Source organism: Mirounga leonina, unplaced genomic scaffold (assembly GCF_011800145.1).
Source record: "Mirounga leonina isolate KUSES-001 unplaced genomic scaffold, KU_Mleo_1.0 Mir_178, whole genome shotgun sequence".
Lineage (NCBI taxonomy): Eukaryota > Metazoa > Chordata > Mammalia > Carnivora > Phocidae > Mirounga > Mirounga leonina.
Genome location: NW_023270464.1, coordinates 25,853,501 through 25,878,788, shown reverse-complemented (window position 1 = coordinate 25,878,788; position 25,288 = coordinate 25,853,501). Strand labels below are relative to the sequence as shown.

At 41.5% G+C, this 25,288-nt stretch overlaps 1 protein-coding gene across 5 annotated transcripts in view; it reads right to left on the bottom strand.

Moving 5' to 3' along the window:
• ADAMTSL3 (ADAMTS like 3) overlaps positions 1-25,288 on the bottom strand; it is a 374,681-nt gene that overhangs the window by 24,264 nt on the left and 325,129 nt on the right. For all 5 annotated transcript variants that reach the window (XM_035024252.1, XM_035024249.1, XM_035024250.1 and 2 more), the window contains one exon: positions 1,673-1,855. In XM_035024252.1, coding sequence (XP_034880143.1) covers positions 1,673-1,855 — 183 coding nt within the window. The remainder of the gene's footprint in view (positions 1-1,672; positions 1,856-25,288) is intronic.

The window sequence follows — 25,288 nt, the reverse complement described above, 5'->3', positions numbered from 1 at the left end:
CAAAGTCATGAGCTGCTTAGTGGGAGGTACTCCTGAGAGAAGAGGTGTGCGGGGCGAGGCTGAGATGGCCATGCAGCTTCATGAGTGGAGACGAGCAGAAGCAAGGAATAAGGCTGGCACTTCTCAGAGCATGGGGAAGGCATTCAAGAATCAGACAGGCTTGGCCAAGCCCATCAGTTGAAAATCTTCCATTCCAAGATCCTAGAAGACCATGGGGACTCTTTGGGAAGGGCCACACAGAGGTACACCAGAGCCTTCCTGATCAGCACTGATGGTCCAGGAGGGGTAGCATGAAGAACGCTCAAAGAGAAGGCTATATATTTGGGCTCCAGGAAAACTTTCTGTGAGTTTTAGTTCTCCTCATTCATGCAGTGGGATTAAAAATGACTGCCCCAACCCTGTGCTCTTGTAAATATCAGAGGAGTTAATGAACACCAAAGTGTTTTGTGCATGACAACTGTTCTAACTCCCCACATTGGCATCTCCCACCTGTGCATGTCCCTGGGCACCTCTAACTGCCAACAAGAAAAGCCATGTAGAAGGCTCTTTTCCATCATCCTCTTGATTCCGCAGTGGATTCTGTAATAATCTCATACCAGGTCTGCCAACAACTCAATTTCATTCATTTGTGAAACACTTATTTAACACTGATTACACCTGTGTTAGGTGCTGGAGATACAAAGAAGAATAACAAATGATCCCTAACGTCCATCTGATTGACTTCTGTCATCAACTCTCAACTGGTTCCAAACCCTGATGGGAAAGAGGAGTATCATTTACCGAGTCCTAAAACCTCAACAATTTAAAGCCCATTTTGGTGACAAAAATTTGTTGAACTCCAGAAATTATCCCTACAGATAGCAGAAGCAGCTTGTCATCCTGGGCCAAGGGGCACATTGTAATGAGCTTCTCCAAATGACATTACTGACCCAACTGTAAGGTGTCCTAAGACTCAACTGATTAGTATTTATTGAGTACCTACTGTGTGCCTTATACTATATTATATCCTCAGGACTGCAAAAAAAAAAAAAAAAAATCACACACGATCTATAATTAAAGGACCTACAATTTAGCTGAGGAAACATAAGTAAAAGAGGAAACAATTGGAGAACAACGTGTGTTTGGACTTAATCAGATACCAGGCGGTTCGACCAGAGAAAAGAGGTCAAACGAAATCCAGGGGGTTCCCCCAGGAGATAGGTATTCTTCTGTAAGAGACAGAAGTTGGCCCTACATTTCTCTTCTTTGAAGAGCAGTGTGCCTGGAGGTGATACTTCCACGGAAACAGCATGTGGGCAGGGGAGTCTGTCAGATCACAGGGCAGGAAACCATGTTCACTAGAACAGAGCTCACTGCTAGCTTGGGCTGGGGGTTGGGGTCAGCAGATATGCAAATATAGAGGCAGAACATGAAGGGTCTTTATTCTGGGCAGAAGACCATATGCCAGTGTAGGTTCTTGGGAAGAGAAGTATTAGCAAGAAAATCACAGCCTTCTCAGAGAAGACCTGGATAGGACGAAATGCCAGCTTTAGTGCTCGTTTGTATGTGGCAAGGCACGGTTAAAACCATCTAATGTCCATCTTGTTTACTCCTCGGCTCCAGGATCGACCAAACGGGGGCCTGCTTGTACGTGTTACAGGAAGCATTTGAACCCGAAGAATCTGACACTTACCCAGCAGGTGCAGTACAGACATTGCTGCTGCCTTTCCAAGAGCATTGGTAGCTGTGCAGACATAGGTTCCTTCATGTTCAAGGGAAACATTCTGCAACAACAGGGATCCATTGAAAAGCAAGGAAACATTGTCACTCAGAGATCCTCTTCTCTTCAACCAAGTTATATTAGGCTGAGGGACACCTTTGGAATAAAAACAAATATGACAAAGGCAAATTCCTTTAAGAATAGGGCCACAGAACCATACGACAAATACCATTTAGCATCCTGACCACAAGTTAGCGAATGGGCTTAATTACATATAATAGGACAGATGGCTACTTCTGTTTCTATAGATCCTCGACGGCAGAGAGGAGATTCCATCAAAGCAAAGGGCTTTGGTCTATGATGCACCTGACTGGGGTATGTATGTAAGTCAAGAGGAGCCAAAGTAGGTGGGGTAGCTCCATATCAGAAAAAAGAAGAAATACAAAGCTGAGTGGGGGGAGCAGGAGAGTGGTTGGAAAAGAGGAGCTAGAAGCAGAGACAGAGAGAAATGCCCAGTGCTGAGTTATCACAAAGAAGTCGCCAGAAAGCAAAACTATCTAAGGCGAATCTTTAAGTTACTTGCTGTGCATCGGCAACAAAATGTCCCTCCTTCAGAAAAAAATATTAAATCTTTAGGGAAAAAAAAAAAACTTGTTCATTGCTACTTTAGTAAAAGAATATAATTTCAGGGAACACAAAGCGTTGAGTTTCAAGTCTGGGTTGATGTAGCGAGGTGCAGAGACTGTAAGCAACACCTCTGGACACAGAGAGGAGCATGAGAAATAGAAAGGATTTCTCCCCCGGCCCCAATCTTGAGAAGTCTTAGCATCTTGCTGGGATATGAAATGCAAAACTCAGAGGAACCTCTCTTGGTTCTGAAGAGCTGGGGCAGCCTCAGATGATCCTGAGATCCAGCTATAGTAAGTGGTTTTGGCGATCTGCTCTCCCCCTCAGTGGTCTGCTTGGAGAGAATGTGCAGGCGTGGTGAGGCTTTCTGCCAAAAACAGGCATCACCGCTATCATCGCGACATTTTCAATGCTCCTTATAGTAGGCAAAACGCCTGCCCCACGAAGGTGTGGTTAGCTCCAGCTTACACCGGGGAAGATGGCCAAGTCAACACTAGGCTGGAACCTAAATACCCAGACAAGTGCTAATCACATGCACATATGCCTTTCTAGTCACTTCTACAAACACATACACACAGAAGAGTCGAACTTCCCTAAGGTCGCCAGCTAGTAAACATTGGAGCCAAGATTCACACCCACAGTTTATTCCAGAACTGATCTCCTAACCACAATGTAGATAGGTCTTGCATATTTCTTGATAAACTTATTCCTACATACCTTACAGTGTTTATTGCCAAAGTTAGCAGACTTTAAAAATATATATTTTATGGTTGTTTATTGCTAACAATAAAGCTATTGGGAAGCTATGAACCCTTGTATATTTCTCTTGTATTGCCATCTCACTGAACTTTATTACAGCTGACCCTTGAACAATATGGGGGCTAAGGATGCCGACTCCCCTCCCCCGCACAGTCAAAATTCCATATGTAAGTTTTGACTCTCCCAAAACTTAACTCCTAACAGACTGCTGTTGAACAGAAGTCTTACCAATAGCATAAATAGTCACCTACATGTATTTTGTGTATTATATGTATTATAGGCTGTATTCTTACACTAAAGTCAGCTAAAGAAAAAATGTTACTAAGAAAACCATAAGGAAGAGAAAATGCATTTACAGGACTGTATTTATAAAACAAATCCACTTAGGGGCACCTGGGTGGCTCAGTGGTTAAGCGTCTGCCCTCGGCTCAGGTCATGATCCCAGGGTCCTGGGATTGAGCCCCGCATCAGGATCCCTGCTCATCAGGAAGCCTGCTTCTCCCTCTCCCACTCTCCCTGCCTGTGTTCCCTCTATCGCTGTGTCTTTCTCTGTCAAATACATAAATAAAATCTTAACATAAATAAATAAATAAATAAATAAATAAATAAATAATAAAACAAATCCACTTAAAGGTGAGCCTAGACAGTTCAAACTTGTGTCATTCAAGGTCAACTGTATTTTGAATAGTTTTCAATTGATTTTTTTTTAAAGGTAAAAAACCAGATGTGCCTGGGTAGCTCAGTCGGTTAAGTGTCTAACTCTTCATTTTGGCTCAAGTCATGATCTCAGGGTCGTGAGATCGAGCCCTGTGTTGGGCTCCGCACTGGGCATGCAGCCTGCTTAAGGTTTTCACTCTCTCCCTCTCCCTCTGCACTTTCCCTAATGCTCATGTTCTCTCTCTAAAAAAAATAATGAATAAATACATACATACATAAAAATTTAAAAAATAAAAGGCAAACAATCATATTTACACATAGTGATAATTTTATCTCTTCAAATATTTATACCTATTATTTCTAACTATTGCATTGCATTGACTAATGTCTCTAAATGCTGAATAAGGACAGTTACAACAAACATATCTGTCTTATTTCCAACTTTAAAGGGAATATTACTAAAGCTCCCTCCTGAAGCATGATATTTGCTTTTGGTTTCTGATAGTTGTTGTCAAATCAAAGAAATTTCCTTTTATTTCTAGTTTACATGGAAATTTCTAAGTCTCTGAGTTGATACTGAGTGTATTTTAATTTTCTTATTTTAAAGTTAAAATATTTAAAGCTATTAATTTTCTTTTGAATACAGCTTTGACTATATATCTTGTATTTTGAAATGCAATACAATTATCACCATTAATTCATTCATTCAAAAAATGTTTCTGAAGTGCCTACTCTATATGATGCTCAATGCTGGGGCTAAGGATATGATGGTGAACTAAGTTCCTCATGAAACTTAATTTAAAAAAAAAGGAAAAAGAAACTTAATTTTAAGGTAGGGCTTTGAGGGAAATAGGTGATTGCAATAAAAGGAGATAAGGGCCTATGATAAAGGTGAACACTGGATGCCATCACATAGAAGCTGCACTTAATGCAGACTGAAGATATGGAAGATCCCCACATGAAGTAACACCTCAGCTTATACCTTAGGACAAGGAGGAACATGTCAAGGGAAGGGGATAGCAGTGGTGGAGAGGCTGTTTTAGGCCCAAGGAAGAGTGGGCATTAAGTCTTAGACACAAAGTAAAATAGAGTAAAATTCCCCTTTGGGGAATCATGTAAGTTTATTATGACGAGCTTAAAGTACATGGAGGAGGAGTGAGGAAAGATGAGATAAGAGGTGAGAAGGTGTCCATCAAATGCAAATTTATTATCCATAGTAAGGAATTTGGTTGAATTTATTTTAAGGAAAATGGGAAACAATGTAATTATTTTAAACAATAATTATTTTAAATGATCTGAAAATACCAGGTTGGTGCTTTAGAAGTATCAGCCTGAGTGACTCAGTCAGTTAAGCATCCAACTCTTGATTTTTGGCTCAGGTCATGATCTTAGCATCGTGAGATCAAGCCCCACACTGGGCTCCATGCTGGGCGTGGAGCCTGCTTAAGATTCTCTCTCTCCCTCTTCTCCTGCCCCTCCTCCCTGCTTGCACTCTCACTCCCTCTTTTAAGAAAGAAAGAGAGAGAGAGAGGGAGGGAGGGAGGGAGGGAGGATGGAAGGAAGGAAGGAAAATTAATTAATTAATTAATTAATTTCGGCCTGGATGTGATGTAAAACAAGGAAGACAGGGACATGGGTCAGGAGGACCAATTGGAGGGTTACAAAAGCAACTGAGGTGAGAGACAAAGATGGGACAGTGGACGCAGGAGCAGTGGGTCTAGAGAGACACAGGAGGAAAAAACCAATAGGACACAGTGATTGACTTTACATGGGGAAGTAAAGGAGAGAAGGATTTAAGGATGACATGCAGATAGATGGTGGTGCCATTAACTGAAACAGGGAAAAACCAGAGGAAGAGCAGATCTGCATGGAATATGTGAGAAATTATTGTAAGTGTGTTGAGACTGAGGTAGCTAAATGACATCCAAAATCAACTGACTGGATTCGGAACCCAGGAGAAATGTCTAAATCGGAGACACAAGTATTAACATAGAAATGATGATTGAAATCATGAAATTAAATGAGGTGATTAAAGGGGAATGCATGAAATGAGCATAGGGGAGGATTCAGGATAAAATCTGTGGGACAGAAGGATTTTCGGCATAGTTGGTAACTGCATCTGATTTCCTCTTTGATTCACATCCTACTTGGGAAGGAATTTTAAAATTTCCAACTTGTTGGTATTTTAATCACCTGACCTTTTGCAAGGGAGTTGTAACTTTAGTGCATTGTAATCAGAAAATGCAGTCCAAACAACTGCTGTTTCTTGAAATTTCTAAGGTATATTTGTGGCCTAATATGCAATCACTTTTTTTGGTAAATGTTCTTTGCATACTTGAAAAGAAGGTATATTATTTCTTTTTGGGGTATAAAGTTCAAATATTTACAATAATTAAGTCTTATTATATTCTTTTAGTATGTGTCCTTATTAACTTGCTTCTCCTTGAGCTCTTCTGTCCAGAAAAAAGTGCTCCAGTCTACTATGTTTATCAATTTTTCCTTGTGTTTTTCCTATTTTTGTTTTTATGTATTATATCTTATCTAGCAATGACAGTTCATGTTGATGATACTTTACTGTGGATTTTTTTTAATAGGTGTCTTTTTATCTTTTTTTAGGGTCTTAAATCCTGTCTTGCCTGATTTTACTTTTGTGACTGCTAGTTATTCTGTTTTCTTCTGCTTAATATACTTTTGTACAATTTTTACAATTTTCTGTATAACTCTATTTTGGAAGTGTCTCTTGTAATAGTGTATCATTAGGTTTTATTTGGAAACCCAATCTAAGGGCCTTTGCCTTTTTCTTTTTCTTTTTTTTTTTTCTTTTTTTAAAGATTTTATTTATTTATTTGACAGAGAGAGACACAGCGAGAGAGGGAACACAAGCAGGGGGAGTGGGAGAGGGAGAAGCAGGCTTCCTGCGGAGCAGAGAGCCCGATATGGGACTCGATCCCAGGACCCCAGGACCACGACCCGAGCCGAAGGCAGTTGCCCAACAACTGAGCCACCCAGGCGCCCCAGGCCTTTGCCTTTAATAGCAATGTTAACCCTATTAATATTTAGTGTGATTACAGATATGTCTGGGTTTACCTTGTCATTGTTCTATACCTTCTGATTTTATGGGCCTTTGACTTTTGGTTATCCTTTCTTTGTTCCCTTTTGTCTTGTAAAGTAGAAATTAAATGCTGTATTTTAAGTTCTAATAATGTTACAATTTACTTAAAAAATAACTAGTTGACAGCAATTTAGCAAAATCTTCCAAAATTATAATTGTATTTATCCTCTAAAGAGTAATCCCCTTTCCTAGGAATTAATGCTATCGATATACCTGCATACAAAATGTTCTATTTATGCAGTTATATAAAAGCAAAAGATTGAAAACAAGTCACATATCCAACAAATTAACTTACAGTATATCAATACAATGAAATATTGATGATGTACTCAAATTACTGAAAGAAAAAAGTGGCCAACCAATAATATACCTAGCAAAACTGTCCTTTAGAAATGAAAGAGGAATAAAGACTTTCCCAGACAAACAAAAGCTGAGTGAGTTCATCATCACTAGACCAGCCTCATAAGAAATGCTAGAGAGTTCTGCAAGTTGAGATGAAAGAACAGAAAACAATAACACAAAAGCATATGAAAGTATAAAATTCACCAGAAAAGGTAAATATGGGCCTTTGACTTTTTATGGGCCTTTTATGGGCCTTTGGCTTTGGTCATCCTTTCTTTGTTCCCTTTTGTCTTGTAAAGTAGAAATTAAATGCTGTATTTTAAGTTCCAATAATGTTACAATTTACTTAAAAAAATAAACTAGTTGACAGCAATTTAGCAAAATCAAAATAAGTATAGAATACTATAATACTATAATGGAGCTGTATAAATCACTTTTTTTTTTTTTAAGATTTTTTTATTTATTTGACAGAGAAAGACACAGCGAGAGAGGGAACCCAAGCAGGGGGAGTGGGAGGAGAAGCAGGCTTCCGGCGGAGCAGGGAGCCCGATGCGGGGCTCGATCCCAGGACCCTGGGATCATGACCTGAGCCGAAGGCAGACGCTTAACAACTGAGCCACCCAGGCGCCCCTGTATAAATCACTTTTTTTTTTTAAAAGATTTTATTTATTTGACAGAGAGAGAGACAGCGAGAGAGGGAACACAAGCAGGGGGAGTGGGAGAGGGAGAAGCAGGCTTCCCGCGGAGCAGGGAGCCTGATGCGGGGCTCGATCCCAGGACCGTGGGATCATGACCTGAGCCAAAGGCAGATGCTTAACGACTGAGCCACCCAGGTGCCCCATAAATCACTTTTAAGTCTAAAAGTTAAAAGACAAAGGAGTAAGATATAAATATGAAAATTTGTTAATGGATACTCAATGTAAAAACATGTAAAGTGTGACATAGTAACATAAAGCAGGAAGATAGAGAGGTACAAAGTGTAGAGTTTTTGTATTAGATTGAAGTTATGTTGTTATCACCTGAAAATAGTCAATTATAAATATTAGATGATTTATGTAACCCCACAGTAACCACACAAAAAATACCTATAGTAGATATGCAAAAGAAAAGAAAAAAAAAAAAACAACCCCAAAGCATGTCACTGTTAAAAAAATCAACAAATCACAAAGGAAGATGGAAATAGAGGAAAAGAGACAAAAGGACCACAAATAAGATAGAAAAAAAATTAACAAAGTGGCAATACTAAATCCTTACCTATCAATAATTATTTTAAACATAAATGGATTAAGCTCTTCAATCAAAAAGCAGAGTGGCTGAATTGATTTAAAGAAAAGCTCCAACTATATGCTGCCTACAAAGACTCTCTTTAGAATTACAGACATACACAGACTGAGAGTGAAGGGATGGGAAAATAGATTCCATGCAAATGGTAACCAAATGAGAGCAGGGGTATCTGTACTTACATTAGACAAAATAATGTCAAGTCAAAAACTGTTACAAGATATAAAGATGGTATATATTGATAACAGAGTCAATTCTTCAGGAAGATATAACAATCATAAATATATATGCACTTAATATCAGAGCACCTAAATATATAAAGCAAACATTGATAGATCTATAAAGAGAAACAGATAGCAATACAATAATAGTAGGGGACTTCAATATCCCACTTTCAACAACGGATAGTATGTCCACACAGAAAATTAATAAGGAAACAGTGGACTTGAACTACACTATTAACCAAATAGACCTAACAGACAGACATAGTGTATTCCACCCACCTGTAGCATAATATACATTCTTCTCAAGCCCAGATGAAACATTCTCCAAGACAAATCACATATTAGGCCACAAAACAAGTCTTAATAAATTTAGAAGGCTGAAATCACACCAAGTATCTTTTCTAACCACAATGGAATAAAAGTAGAAATCTGTACCAGAAGGAAAATTAGAAAATTCAGATATGTGGAAATTAACCAAGACACCCTTGAGCAACCATTGAGTCAAAGAAGAAATCAGAAGGGAAATTAGAAAATACCTAATACAAATGAAAATAAACATACAACATAGCAAAACCTGTGGGATACAACAAAAGCAGTACTAGAAAGGAAGTTTATAGCAATAAATGCCAATGTTACAAAAGAAGGAAGATCTCAAACAACCTAACTTTAGCCTTCAAGGAACTAGAAAGAGATGAACAAACTAAACCCTGAATTAGAAGGAAGGGGAAAAAAAAAACAAAGATTAGAATACAAAGAAGCAAAATAAGGAAGAGAAAACCAATAGAAAATATTAACATAAATAAGAGCTGGGGTTTTTTTGAAAAGATAAACTAAACTGACAAACCTTTATCTAAGCTTACAAAGAAATCATTAAGAGGATTCAAATAAATAAAAAAGGAGACATTCAGTCTGATAACACAGAGGGCACCCGGGTGGCTCAGTCAGTTAAGCATATGCCTTTCAGCCCAGGTCATGATCTCAGGATCCTGGGATCAAGTCCTGCATCAGGCTCCCTGCCCAGCAAGGAGTCTTCTACTCCCTTACCAAACTCTGCCCCTCCCCCCTGCTTGTGCACTCTCTCTCTCTCTCAAATAAATAAATAAATAATTTTTTTAAAAAGAATACTGATGACACAAACCAAAAGGATCACAAGAGACTATTCTGGATAATTATACACCAAATCTAGAAGAAATGGATGTATTTACAGAAACAAACTACCAAGACTGAATCATAAAGAAACAGAAAAGTTCAACAGACGTGAATAATGTACAAGAAAATTGAATCAGTAATCCAAAACGTTCCAACAAACCAAAGTCCTGGACCAGATGACTTCACTGGTGAATTATACCAAACTTTTAAAGAAGAATTAATACAATCCTTCCTAAATTCTTCCAAAACATTTAAGAGGAAGAAATACTTCTAAACTCATTTTATGAGGTCAGCATTGCTCTGATACCAAAGCTGGGAAAAAAACGCTATAAGAAAAGAGAACTACAGGTCAACATCTCTAATGAACACAAATGCAAAAATACTCGAAAAAATACTAGCAAACTGAATTCAACAACATATGAAAAGGATCATCTAACATCACCAACTGGGATTTATTCCTGGGACACATGCAAATTACTTAATGTGACAGACCACATTAACAGAATGAAGGATAAAAACCACATGATCATTTCAAAATATTATATATATAAAATGGATTAAAGACAAACGTAAGACTTGAAACTGTAGAATTCTTAGAAGAAAACACAGGAGAAAAGCTCCTTGACATTGAATGATTTCCTGGATCACCAAACGCATAATCAACAGAAACAAAAACAGACAAGTGGGACTACATCAAACTAAAAAGTTTCTGCACAGCAAAGGAAACAAAATATAAAGGCAACCTACAGAATCCGAGAAAATATTTGTAGCCTATTTATCTAATAAGAGGTCAATATCCAGAATATATAAGGAACTCCTACAACTCAATGGCAAATACACAAATAACCCAATTTAAAAATGGGCAAAGGACTTGAACAGACATTTCTCCAAAGGCATAAGACAGACAACAGGTACGTGAAAAGATGCTCAACCTCACTCATCATCAGGGCAATCAGAAGCACAAGGAGATATAACCTCACACTGGTTACGATGGCTATTATTGAAAACACAAAAGATAACAAGTGCTGGTGACATTGTGGAGAAACTGGAACCCTCCTACACTGTTGGTAGAAATGTAAAATACTACAGCTGTTTTGGAAAGTAGTATGGAGGTTCCTCAAAAAATTGAAAAAAAAATTGAACTACCATGTGATCCAGCAATCCCACTTCTGGATACAGTATATATCCAAGAGAATTGAAACTGGATCCCAAACGGTCTCTGCACTCCCACATTCACTGCAGCATTGTTCCAATAGCCAAGATAAGAAATAACCCGAATATGTATTGACAGGTGAATGGATAAAGAAAACATGGTATATACACACAGTGGACTACTCTACAGCCTTGAAAAAGGACATTCTGCCATTTGTGACAATATGGATGAACCTAGAAAACATGCTAACTGTAACAAGCCAGTCACAGAAGGGCAAATACAACATGCTTCCTCTCAAATGACTAAAATAGTCAAGTTCACAGAAGCAGAGAGAATGGTGGTTACCACGGGCCGGGGGAAGGAGAAATGGAGAAGCACGGTTCAATTGTATTAAGTTTCAGCTAATACAGGATGAATTTGTTCTAGAGATTTGCCATACAGCATAGCACCTACTGTCAACAATACTGAATTATGCACTTAAAAATGTGTTGAGAGTAGATCTCATGTTAAGTGTTCTTACTACAAAAAAAGGGGTACACAAGGTAAATTTTGGAGGTGATGGATATGTGTATTACCTTGACTGTGAGGATTGTTAATGAGTGTATGCATGTATCCAATCTCATCAAATTATATATATTAAATATATGCAATTTTTTGTATTTCATATTTCCATGACACTGTTTAGAAAAAAATGTTCTCAGCTGAAAAATACAAGGTAGACAATGGTATGTTGAATATACTCACTTTTATATAAGAAAGAGAAAAAAATAAGTATTCATGCTTGCATGGAGAATGTCTGCAAGGATATGTAAGAATCTAATGAGGGTGTTTACCTGGGTGTATAGGGTACAAGTGAAAGGGGAGGGTGAACAAGGGAGTGGGAACAGGGGACTTTCCATTGTATGAGGTCCTCTGAATGCCTTACCTACCTCCAAATTTTAAAAAGTTAGTTAAAAAACACAAATGACATCTCCTAGATCCCCAATTCTCCTTCTAGGATGAGGAAAGGTGAAGTTTTCCTTCCCACATCTTTCCCCCACCCTTTTCTTTTCTTCTGACATAAAATGGGATTTGAAATTCAGGTCATTTTACATTATCACTTTTCATTATATATCTTCTTCTAAAGATTTTTTTTGCAATCTATTTCTAAGTCACTAAAATAAACTCTTAAATTCTGTATTTAAATTGATCCAAATGTTTTATTATGATTGCTTTCATACTGCAATGTCTCCGTGATCATAATTAAGATGCATTTCTTGCTTGACAAGGCAGCATCTTGGGAGTATTTTTCCCCACAAAGGTAGGTCAGTGGGTAGGATGGATTAGGAATCCTTGAGTGGGTGAGAACCTTTTCTCTTCTCCTCACCAAGAAGCAGCTCAGCTTCCAACAGAATTGGAGTGTTGCAACGCACTTTCCTGCACACTGCCCATGCCGCCCATGGTCACCTGGGCTTTCACACTGTGATCAAGTCTGAGGCAAGTGGATTTTTTATTGTCTTTTAAGTAATCTGTTGTTGTTTCCTTTTTTCTTTTTGGATTCCTGCAGGATTCGTTCATGATCAAAATTTTCAAAACTTTTGCCAGGATATGATCAGGAGATAGTATTACCTGCTCATCAATTATGCCTGGAACACTCTGGGGCATTCCGTCTGTAAACTAGTCGCTGTTCCATTCAGTAAAACTTTCTGCTCTTCTTTCTCCCTCTCTCTCTTCTCTCTCTAAGTTCTGTGTCTGCTCCGTTTGCTCCATTCTCTTGCTCAGGAACACCAGTTAGGTGATTAATCTCTCTCCTCCAGGTCCATCACGCAGGTATCATTGTTTTTAGCTCTCTGTTCTTTTCCTCGGCATTCTGCAAGCAATTCTGACCTTGCTCCTACTTCGCTCCTTCCCTTTTATTTCAAGTGTTTCATTTTCTGCTTCTAATATTGGCTTTATTTCTCATTGTTTTTTAAAACCCTTTCCAGCGCTATTTTTATTTCTACCTCTCTTCTAGCTGGTTTTCCCCCAGCTTTATTGAAATATAATGGACATATAACATTGTGCACATATGGCGTGCAACATGTTGGTATGAGGCACTTGCATGTTGCAAAATGACTGCCACCATTACCTTCATTAGCTAACACCCAAATCATGTCACATGTTACCATTTTTTTTTTTTTAAGATTTTATTTATTTATTTGACAGAGAGAGACTGAGAGAGAGAGCACATGAGGGGGGGAGGGTCAGAGGGAGAAGCAGACTCCCTGCCGAGCAGGGAGCCTGATGTGGGACTCGATCCCGGGACTCCAGGATCATGACCTGAGCCGAAGGCAGTCGCTTAACCAACTGAGCCACCCAGGCGCCCCATGTTACCATTTCTTTTTTGAGGTAAGTACATTTAAGATCTACTTTCTTAGCAACTTTCAGTTAAATTAACAAATAAATTAACAGGTTTTTAAAATTTATCTTTGTTTTCTTCTTGCTTTTCTAGAGTTTTGGGGAGACACAACATATACACTACCTAACATCTACTCTTTTGATACAGTGGATGCTCGTCATGTGCCTCTTGAGTGTTCAACATCATTTTCTGCTGCTGCATTTTTGCTGCATAATCAGAGTTCTAATGAGCAGAAATTCCTCGTGGACTCATCCAGTTCCAAATGGATACTTTGGCTCCCAGTGCTGTCAATGCTTTGCGTCTTTCTTTTGCACACCTTATTATTATTTCAAATGTAACATTAGGAGGGGCAGATTTTCTGCCTAAAGACCACAGTAGTGAATTTGTGGTTTCCTGAAGGTCTTAGACCATGTTGCTCAAAACTGACAAGAGTAAGGGCAAGAGACTGTGTTACACAATCTCTTGGGGCCGCCCTCAGCTGTAAGATATGCGTGAGATCAATTCATTCATTCATCCACTCACCCTTCCCTTTATATATTTATTCAGCTCATGTTTTTTATGTGCCTTCTATGACCAGAACTCTTTTAGAGCATCATTCCTGCATTAATCCCAGGCCTCCCCAGTAGGCTGTGAGGACAGCGGCTGGCAGCGAAAATAAATATATGAATATTTGACAAATGCATAAATGAGTTGAACAAGGGAATGGATCTACTAAAAGAAAATCATTATATCTCAAAGATACATCAGCATGACTTTTTGGTTATTCATGGCAATGTCCTCTTCCAAACAGAGAAGGTAATAAAATACAGACACTGTGGTGAAATCTTCATACCTTCACACACAATTATTTTGGGATCCATGGTAATTTAGTGAAGGGCTGTATTAGCTAGGAAAAAAATAACCTCCTTAAGTATTTTGATTAAAAAATGAAAATCATTTCAAACATCTCTTTAAATACTTCACCAGCCTCCATATATGATATGTGAATTTAAATTATTTACTAATTCAAGGAGATTCCTTTAAGAGCTCCTACTGAGTAATTCATAAGTGACGAAGCATTTTTGAAAGCAATACATAAGTTTGAAAAAATTTTTTTTAAAAAGATTTTATTTATCTGACAGAGAGAGAGAGAGAGACATAGCAAGAGAGGGAACACAAGCAGGGGGAGTGGGAGAGGGAGAAGCAGACTTCCCGTGGAGCAGGGAGCCCGATGCGGGGCTTGATCCCAGGACCCTGGGACCATGACCTGAGCCGAAGGCAGATGCTTAATGACTGAGCCACCCAGGCGCCCCTGAAAACATTATAATTCAAGGATCTTAATTGATTCAGACTTACCTCCTATAATTAGTCTAAATAAATGGGGTTTTTCTCAAGTTATAAAACCTCTTCCAGAGAGAGACCCTGAAACATTTCAGATGCATTGGCTTCTTAGTTAGGCCTCCATGGTAAAAAACATGTAAGCAAAAATGCCGTCAATTCTAAGAAAGGTTTACTTAAGTCCTTTAGCCAGGCTGAGCAAGCCATGTGGGGCTCTCATTCAGGAAAAAGGTCCAGCAGGTGCCTCAGCCCAAAAGCAGGCTCTTCACATGGAGTCCATTAACCTCATCTGGGTCCACAGATGAAGTCAAGGTTCCATGACCTTTTCGCTAACTCTAGCTGACATTCAGCATTTCCATCAACTATGAACATAAGCAACAAACCAAGGTGGCAGTATTTTTGATTCTGCTGCTAATGGAAACCACAGATAAATATTTCCATTTCACAGGACCATCGTGTTACGGATATCTCAAAATACCTTTTACACCACCACCACTTTGAAATTATGGTGGTTATTGGACCTGATGCTAGATTTTGAATTGAGGGCATTAGTGGAAAGAAGCACTTCTATTATTAGATCACACTTTTGATTTATTAACATTTTCATATCTGGATTTTGATAACTGGTTTTCTTTATGATATGATATATTTTATTTTTTGCATTTGAAAATACTCTTCTGAGAAGCAGCCCCATAGGCTTCCTTAGCACATTCCGGCTACTTCGGAGGAGCATGGAAGAACACTGGGGTTGCAGAGATGGGAGTGAGGGAGGTACAGTAGGAGACAAGGGCAGAGAAGAGGCAGGTGGGGACGGGGCTCAGATCATAGCCCTGCAGGTCACTGGGAAGATTTGGCTTTTATTCTACAGACTTTGAGGAATGACATGAGGTCTTTTGAAGAACTGCTTTGACAGCCTGAACAGACCACAGGGCACAAGGGCAGAGATGGGGGGTCCAGGGAGGAGGCTGTTATCACAATCCACCCGAGACATGATGGTGGTATGGACCGGTCGGTGCAGGAGCAATGGAAGTGGTGAGAAATGGTCAGATTCTGGATATATTTTGAAGGCGGAAATATTTTGAAGAATCTGACAAAGGAATGGGGGGGGGGGCTAACAGATAGAGGGGTGTGTGAGAGAGAAACACAGATCAAAAATGGCCCAAGCACCTGAAATAATGGCATTGCCATTCTCTAAGATAAGAAAGTCTATGAGAGCAGCCCATTTGGGAGCAAAACTCAGGAGTTCAGTTTAAATTTGTTAGGTTTGAAACATCTGATAGTCATAGGGTGATGCTGGGGAGGCACTTGGATCTGTTCACCTAGAGCTTAGAGGAGAGGTCTGGGCTGGAAATATCAGCTTGGGAGTTGCCGGCATATCGATGACATTTGAATCCTGGAGCACAGATGAGGTTGATAAGGGAATGAGGACAGCTAGAGAACGGAAACTGTCTGGGACTGGCCCTGGGGCACTCCACCATACAGACCGGAGAGATGAGGCGAAACCAGACCAGGGGGCTGGAAAGGAACAGGTGACAGCGGGAGTAGAGAAGAAAGTATTTCCAGAAGGAGGGAATAAGCAATTGTCAAAACACAATCACTGTCAGAATGGCTAAAATCAACAACACAAGAAACAACAGGTGTTGGTGAGGATGTGGAGAAAGGGGAACCTTCATGCACTGTGGGTGGGAATGCAGACTGGGGCAGCCACTGCGGAAAACAGTATGGAGGTTCCTCAAAAAATAAAAAATAGAACTGCCATAGGATCCAGCAATTCCACTACTGGGAATTTACCCAAAGAATATGAGAACACTGATTCAAAGGGCTACATGCACCCCGATGTTCCTAGCAGCATTATTTACAACAGCCAAATTAGGGAAGCAGTCCAAATGGCCATCAATAGATGAATGGATAAAGAAGAGGCAGTGTACGTATGATTATTACTCAGCCATAGAAAAGAATGAAATCTTGCCATTTGCAACAACTTGGATGGAGCTACAGAGTATTATGCTAAGTGAGTAAGTCAGGCGGAGAAAGAAAAATACCATGTGATTTCACTTATATGTTTAAGAAACAAATGAATAAAGGTTAAAAAAGAGAGAGAGAGAGAGAGACAAACCAAAAAACAGACTCTTAACTAGAGAACAAGTTGGTGGTCACCAGAGGGGAGGTGGGTAGGGGGCTGGGGGGAACAAGTGAAGGGGATGAAGAGCACACTTGTCACGATGAGTACTGAGTAATGTATAGAATTGTTGAGTCACTATATTGTACACCTGAGATTAATACAACACTGTTAAAAAAACAAAACTGATGGTCCTCCTGGACCTGCGCTGTCAGCACGGCCCCCACATGTCTCAAACCCCGCACATCCCAGACCAATGCCATCACCCCCCCCCAACATCATTACAGTGCCCCCTCCAGCCGGCGGTCACCCACCTTGGAGCCTCAGAGCCACTCCTGGCTCCTGCTTTCTTATTCTCCACGGGTGATTTGCCACCAAGTTTGTAAAAGTCATTTCTAATGTAGAACTCCCTTGGGTCCTATTAGCTCTTCCCCATGGCCACGGTCATTGCTATAGCTTAGGACCATAATTCTTCCCTTAATTACTGAAACAACCTCTCGGCTGGCTTCCCTCCTTCCAAACCGCCTCTTCGTGTGAGGTCAGAGGGAGCAAAGTGCTGGCCGCTGCCTGCCTCCAGAAGCACATGGCCCTGGCAGTGCCCGCCTGGGCCGCCTGGCTCTAACCACACTCCCGGCCCCACCTCCTGTCCCTCCGGCCACATCCCTCCTGCCGCAGTCTGCGCATCGCAGTCAGTTCAGTGTCCTGTCAACAAGCCCGCCCTGCCTGCCGTCTGTCCTTACTCATGCCCTTCACTCAGATGCAGTGTTCCCACCTTCTCATCTGGGTCCATTCCTCTTCATGGAAAACGCCTCTGCCACTGAGTTGCTTGTATTCCCCTCCCAGTTTCTATAGAGTCTTATTCAGACACTGTTGTGTTTGCAACATTGTATCGTGGTCAGTACAACAGCTTTCTGGGAGTCCCTGTTGTCAGCTGGGCACGTAGCAGGTGCTCAGCAAGTCAGCTGAGTTGACAGTGTTCATGGCTCTCCAGTGGATGTGTATGTCCCTCCCCTGCTCCCCACTACCAAATCCGTATGTGGAAGCCTCACCCCCAGTGTGATGATATTTGGACCTAGGACTTTTGGAAGGTAATTAGGTTCAAATGAGGTCATGAGGGTGGGGCCCTCATGACGGGATTAGTGCCCTTTATAAGAAGAGGAAGAAACCAGAACCCCTCTCCCCCTCCCCCCTTTCCATCATGTGCAGAGGCAGTGAGAAGATGCTCTTTGTGAGCCAGGAAGGGACCCTCACCAGACAGCAAGGCTTCTGGCACCTTGATCTTGGACTTCCTAGCCACTGTAACTGTGAGAAAGAGATGGCTGTTGTTAAAGCCCCCTATCCATGGTCTTTTATCAGCCTGAGCCTTATCAGAGTAGGATTTGGCTTTGGGGATGTGGCCTGTCATGGGACTCACCTGCCCTCAGGGCCTCGTGGTACACATTTTTGTTTAAAAAAAAAAAAAGCTCCCCAACATGATTTTTGGTCACTAGTTATTCTGAGGCACGGGTTATGTCCTAGATGCTTTAAGTCCCCTGTGCCTTTGCTTATGTCACTTGGTGTAGGCGACAACATAAATGCCACTCAGACCATCCTCCTCCCCCCACCCCAAACCCCCTACACTTTCAATTAGTCACGGATTTATTTATCCAGTGAGTATCCTGTAAGTGCGTACCATGTGCCAGTACTCTGCCAGATCCTGGGATCTTAGCCTCGCTGAAGGCGGAGCATCAGCTGCTTCTGCCTTTAGGCTTTCAGGGAGGGTAAGACTTCCCTCAGGAGGCAGTCTCTTTCCCGCATGAGCTTCCTCTGGGCTGAGACAAGCAGCCACACCTCAGGAGCCCCCAAGCAGTGCCTTACACACAGGAGGCTTGTTGAAGTAAATTCAATAGAACCTACAGGTTGGAGAAATGGTTTTGTTCCATACAACTCCAGCTGTCTTCTAAAGAGGTTGGATGTTTTTCCTTCGGACATCTTGCAAGATTTTGATGCATGCATTTGTAGGCAAGAGCCACATGCATTTGTAGGGAGGAAGAATTTGAAGTTCCTACGGCAATCCTAGGGGTTGGAGTAAGTAGAGGGAGGATGGGAGAGAGAACAGGGAGCAGAGGAGTCAGGTGATGGGATGCCTTTTCCACAAGCCCTCAATCTTCAGCCTTGCTTTAAAAAGCTGCCAAATGCCTGGTATTAATGGATGTCTTGCTATGAGTAGAAACCAGTCAAGGAACTGAGTTTTGTATCCCAGTTGATGGAGGGCAAGAGAGAGAGCATATGAGGTCAGTCCAAGAGGCAGTCAGAGGCGGAGTGCCCAGGCCAAGGTAAGTTCCCAAGAACTGTCAGAAGTCAGTTCCAGAAGTCTTCCAAATTTCCAATGTCTGGAACTGCCAGGGGTCAGAGATAACTCCACTTAAACCTCAACCTCAGAGTGGATTATACACATGGTTCTGCGGAGTTTATACACATGGTTCTGTGGAGTTTATACACATGGTGACATTCCACATACACCAGAAAGTTCAGAGAACAAAACAGAACTTGGCAAGTTTGGAGATGCGAAAGGAGACAGGAAGGTCTCCAGTGTGGTGGGAAGAGGAGGGAGGGTCTCTGCCACAACTCGGCACCTAGAACATCGTTACACGTGTGAACATTTTCTAAGAACGGAAGAAGCCAGAGGAATTCAGATGGGATTCTTCATACCACTGTTCTTTATGGTCTTTCAAAATAACAAATGTTTGCTCTGCTGAAACAGCTACAAGATGTCAGAAATAGTTTAAACTTATTTATCTAACCTCAAAGACAGGCTATTTCCCCCAAGACACGGAGCTCTGAAATATCCAACGTTCTGTTTCCACAATGCTGAAACAGTTTTTGGAAGGCAAATGTTGTGGGAAAAAAAGTTCAGATCTGGAGGGCTATAAACCATGTGTTGCAGAAAGCGTGCACTTCTGGGTGTCTTTAAAATGGTCACTGTTTAAAAACAAATATCCTTCATCCTTGAAAGGCCCACGAAACATTCCACACTGCAGAATCCTCGGATGATTCCAGACTGCTCTAAAAGGCTGGATTTTTATATCAGTGTGTCGCATATATTATCCCTGTATATTTTTGTTCATTTCTTTGTTTCCTCCAGCTACTCAACACTCATACAATATTCTGTATTTTTTTTTCCCCACACACATGACGATTGAAAGTTGAAGCTACCATTAGTTACCTCCAGGAGCTCTAAAGAAATGGTGGTGTCAATATATAGGCTAAGAGGCAAATTGAACACAGTGTAGACAAACCACAAGGGGAGTCATTACTAACAAATGAAACAAACAAGAGCTCACAGTTGCAGTGTCGGAAAAAAAAAAAAAAAAAACCCTCAACACTACCAGCACAAAGAGTATATATTCTCCTTGAAAGTGGGGTCAATCTTCACAAGGCAGTAAATGTTGTATGAAATGTTCTCATTTTGAGTTAACTACATACCCTTCTGTTCTTTTTGGCAATATCTACTCTATGCTTTTTGGGTATAAAGGACTATCCTTCAATGATGCCATATCTAGAACTTCCTCCAAATATAAGGCTACGGCTTTTACCAACCACAGAACTCTTGAATAGCTGCTGAAATACTTTCTCTTTTCTAACACAATAATGTTAACAGACTGACATAATCAGGTCCCCAAGCAATTTGATCTGAGGAATTAGAAACACTCCGGGTCACAGCATCTATCCCCAATTCCATATTCAAGAGTCTTTCCCCAGAGGCTTTTAAAATATGTTTCTTTTGACAGGGAGCAATGTTGTCAGCAAGTCTCCTCCTGGTGTGGTCTTCCCTGACTTCCGCTTTGCTTGGGACTGGACACTTCTCATCACATCTCATGACAGCTACATAGTCCACTGCTGGATATTGTCCTCCAGTGCCTTGTTCATAGCCTATAATGGGCCCATGAGAGTTATTCCACATATTATCTCTACACCAAAACCCTCCAGTGGTTCCTTGAAGAATAAGACTCAAAGTCAGAGCTGGTGCAAATCAAGCATAGTGATGCATTCTGAAGCTATACAAGAGGTAAATGCCGCTCATTCCGGTACATAGAATTCTGGAACAACAGCTCAAATGAGGACACCCTTGGACTTTCTGGAGACCCTTTCTGATCAACAGCAATTTTGATAACTGATCAATGTAACATCGGGATTCAGATGAACAAATAGCTATGATACGGTCCCTCAAAGGCTACACTGAAAAGTACTGTCTATTTGGAAGTCATGCACCATGACCTTCAAGTTGGTCCTGCTGCTGTCACCAGCAGACCCAAACCGACAGTGGAGCTCCTGAGGTGACATCCCAAGTCTGGGCTGACTCCACAAGGCTCCCTTTCCACCTCCCTCAAGGTTCTGGCTCTTTTCTTGTTTTTCCAAGCTGCCCCCACTTACCCTATAAAATGGCTCCTTTCTCCTTAGGAATGGTCGGGAGTAAGATTCCGTTTTCCTAGCTCCAAAGCTTATACTCTTCTGGGAGGATAAAGGCACAAAAGCCCTTTCAATTTATGGGTACCAAATGCTAACAAGCGCTCATCCTCCAGCCTCGGGGACCTCGCTGTTTCCCAAACTGTGTAATGCTAAGATTTTCTATGTGCTCTTCTCTCTTCTGCAGATTATTTGCTATTCTCTTTTACCACTTGGAAAATTTCTGCTCATTCTTTTTTTTTTTTTTAAGATTTTATTTATTTGAGAGACAGAGAATGAGTGGTGGGGAATGGCAGAGGGAAAGGGAGAAGCAGACTCCCTGCTGAGCAAGCCTGATGCAGGGCTCAATCGAAGGACCTGGAGATCATGACCTGAGCTGAAGGCAGACACTTCACAGACTGAGCCACCCAGGCGCCCCAGTTTCTGCTCATTCTTAAAGATCCATTGTAGGCCCTCTCTTCCCTGACCCTGTCTGACGCTGAAGCTGATTCCTCCTCTGTGGACCTTCGAACACTGAGGGCTCAGCTGTTGACAGGCCTGATTCCCCCTTCAGAATGAGCCCAGAGCATGGACACAGGCCCTGCCACGTAGCCCAGCTTCCCCTTTACTCTTTGTTACCCACTGTTTCCTGAGGATGTCTCTCATTTTGAAATAACATTTGCGATAAGTCCCAGGAGACTCTTTGGCCACACTTACCGGCTAATGCATTGGTTCTTAACTTTGGATACACATCAGAATTGCGTTGGGGACTTAAAAAACACAACAACATTCTCAGGCCATATTACAGATAAATTAAGTCAGACTCTCTGGGGTAGGGTGGGTGGGGTGGGAGGTGATATCCAGGCCTGTCCATAATAAAACGACTTTAGTATACCATGTGTCAGTTATGAAAATGAATACATGGCTGTTGCATTATCAAATATATAACCAGGGTGAATAAATGTAAAGACAAATGAAATAATGAAAAGATAAAAAAAAAAAACAACACAAAAAATAGAGGGGCACCTAAGCCCGGATGTTAATACAGATACTGAAATTCTATTCAGGTCCCATGGTATTTTCCCCACAAGAAGTATTTTTTTCCATCACCAGGTCCTGAATGCCTTTTGTAGACTATACCAAGAAGTCCTCATGCTTTTTTATTTCTGGGAGTTGGATTCCAACAAGATTTTCTCTCTCTCTCAGTTGGCACCGTGGAGGTCCCGTGGGCCCTACTCTAGGAAGGCACAGTTGGGGCAAAGGAATGAGAGCAGATGGATGGGTCGTTGGAGGGCTTTCACTAATTCCATGTGTTTTATACAATAGGTATTCCTCCAGCCCCCACAGCTATCCTGTGCCCTCTGTCACTGTCTGTGGGTCTCACAGCATTCACAGTGAGAAGCTGAGGCTCCTGAGGAACAGAGGGCAAGTGAGAGCCTTTCTTATTGGATAAGTAGATGGGATTGGCTGGATGTTGGCTCTTGCTGGCTCTTAAGAAAAGCCTCCCAATTGTTTACTAGTAAATCTCATACAGGTCTGGAAAACTCGGCCCTAGCTACTCTGGCTCATGCTCCCACAGTCTTCTGAGGAACCGGGAGAACACGGGTCCAGCCTAGAGCTACCACACAGGGACTCATGGAATTGAAGCAACTCATTTCTCTAGAAACCTGGGCTTCAAAAGATCACCAAGAGAATACCTGAAGTCTGAAAGCAAAGAGGACGAACCAACCCAGTTCTTGCCTCCTGGATCACCTCAGGTCTGTGGTACACAGATCAACAGGCTCCAACAGGACCAAGTCAGGGCCATTTCATTGATCTTAAAATTTAGGTGGCCTTAATGGGTCTTCACGTCAGAAATATGGTAATGAAAAAAGCCAGGAGGAGAAAGCTATTTTAAATCTGAAATAAGATATAATTGTGGAAAGGTTGTATGTTATTTTGGGACCAGAAACTTGCCATGGATCATAGGCACTATTCCAGTGTTCCAATCAGTGACTCTCAAACACTGTTAGTAGTAGAACCAATTTAGGAGAAAATCCAGTTTATAAAACTATAAAACATGGAGGTCTTTTAGGTGAACTGTATGTTGGGGGAGAGGGTAGGTAGGGTAGAAAGGTAAGACTGGGGTCCTTGACAAGGCTCCATGGAATCTACAGTTTGAAAACCACTGGCTTATCTGCTGGTCTACTGATGGTAGACAGAAGAAAGGTTATTTGCGGACAGGGAATGAGTGGGCCCAGGAGGTGAGATTACATGATAAAAGTCCTTATGGGTCAGTCTGTCTTCATCATGTGAAAGAGTGAAGATTAACGTGGGGCTGGATGTCTGTGAGGTTTGGGGGATGGAGAGACATACTGGTGGGACTGAAGACAGAAGTGGGGTGTAGACACTTGAGGATGAAAACAGTGTTGTTGATAACAGGACCAAACCACAACAGCTGTGCTCTGGAGGCTTGAAGATGCGGCATGACTCAGTATCTGCAGACATACACGCCCAACCACGAGGCTTTTCGCAGTAAGTATGAAATTCGATAGGTTCTAGAATAGCCCTTTCTGTTTTTCATCTTGCATATTCAGCTACCTTATTCTAACATTTCTCGCTCCTTCTTGATTGTGCGGAGACTCATGTTTTCTCCACATGGGAAACTGATGTGGATTAAAGATGAGGACAAAATCATCGCTCAAGGAGCACTGAGAATAGAGCTTCAGCAGATCTTCAAAGAACAGAAAATGGTTTCACAAATGAGTCTTTTTGATCCCCTAACTCAGTAATCCAAATATGAACACAAAGAGATCTGGGGCAAGCCTATCAAGGTTTAGGTGAGGGAGTGGGGAGTCATTACCAGACAGCCCACGACTGGCCACGTCCCTTCCCGTCGCTGCAGTAACAGTGAGAGCACGTGTCTGGGTGGGACCTCCGTCAGCCTGGGCGCTGACCCAGCTTGCTCAGGCAGACCCCTGACCTCACACTGGCCGGCCTCCTCATGTACTCTCCCTGGACCCTCCATCTCACACCATGGGGCACTTCTGCAGGTGACGTTGGGGCCTGCTTGTTGCCTCTACCTGAGCCTCTGACCCTTGTCCCCAAGCTGTGGTACTTCCTAATTCCCCCGTCAGGCCTCTGTTTTGACACCCTTCTCTCTGGTTAGCACTCTGGGGTTCCCATTCTTCTGTCTCAAGTCCAGATTCTCTCCCTCTTGTGTCTTTCCATGTGTCTCTCCATGTTCAACTCAATTGCTATGTGCCAACACTCTGGACTGACCTGGGGACTCCTATGTCCCAGATCTTCAATTAATGACACATTGGTTGCTAAATGCCAGATAGGCCTTCTCTCCCTCTTGGACAAAACAGAAGCATTTAATGTCTTGAGTAACTGGTCCAACAATCCAATCAATGACTGTAATACAATTCCACTGATCTCAATTTATGGCTTTCTGTAGTTTCTTTCCCCTCTAATATTTCATCCACGCTGTGGGCAGAATGCTCTTTCTAAAACACAGATCGGCTCACACCACTACTCTGCTTAAAACTTTTCTTGCCTTCCCAATGCCAACGAAATGAAGTCCAAGGGTTTTAGCCTGACATTAAATGCCCTTCACAATCTGGTCCCAACTTATACTTCCAAAGCCCCCTCCTCCCCACTCTTCTTCACACCCTCTGCTTTAAGGCACACGGATCTGACTGTGGTTTTGCAAATAAGCCAGGAGCTTTCGCGCTTCTGTGCTTTTGCCTATATGCTGTTTCTTCTGCTTCAGATGGCTTCCTTTTTGTTCCAAGTGGCCTAGTTGTAACATCATCTGTCCTGTGAACCTCTAATCCTTTAGAAGCTTTAACTATTCTCTCATAGGTGTCTGATGCACTTCATAAACACTTAGATTTCTGCATCTGTTATATCACAGTTTCCTTGTCTGTAAAGCTGCAGATACCAGGTCTTACTCATCTCTGTACTAAAGAACTAGATTGGGCTTAGCAGATGCCCAGTGAATGCTTGCTGAAAGAATGGAAAAATGCATGGAATTTCCAATTACCCATGATTGATTATTTGGTT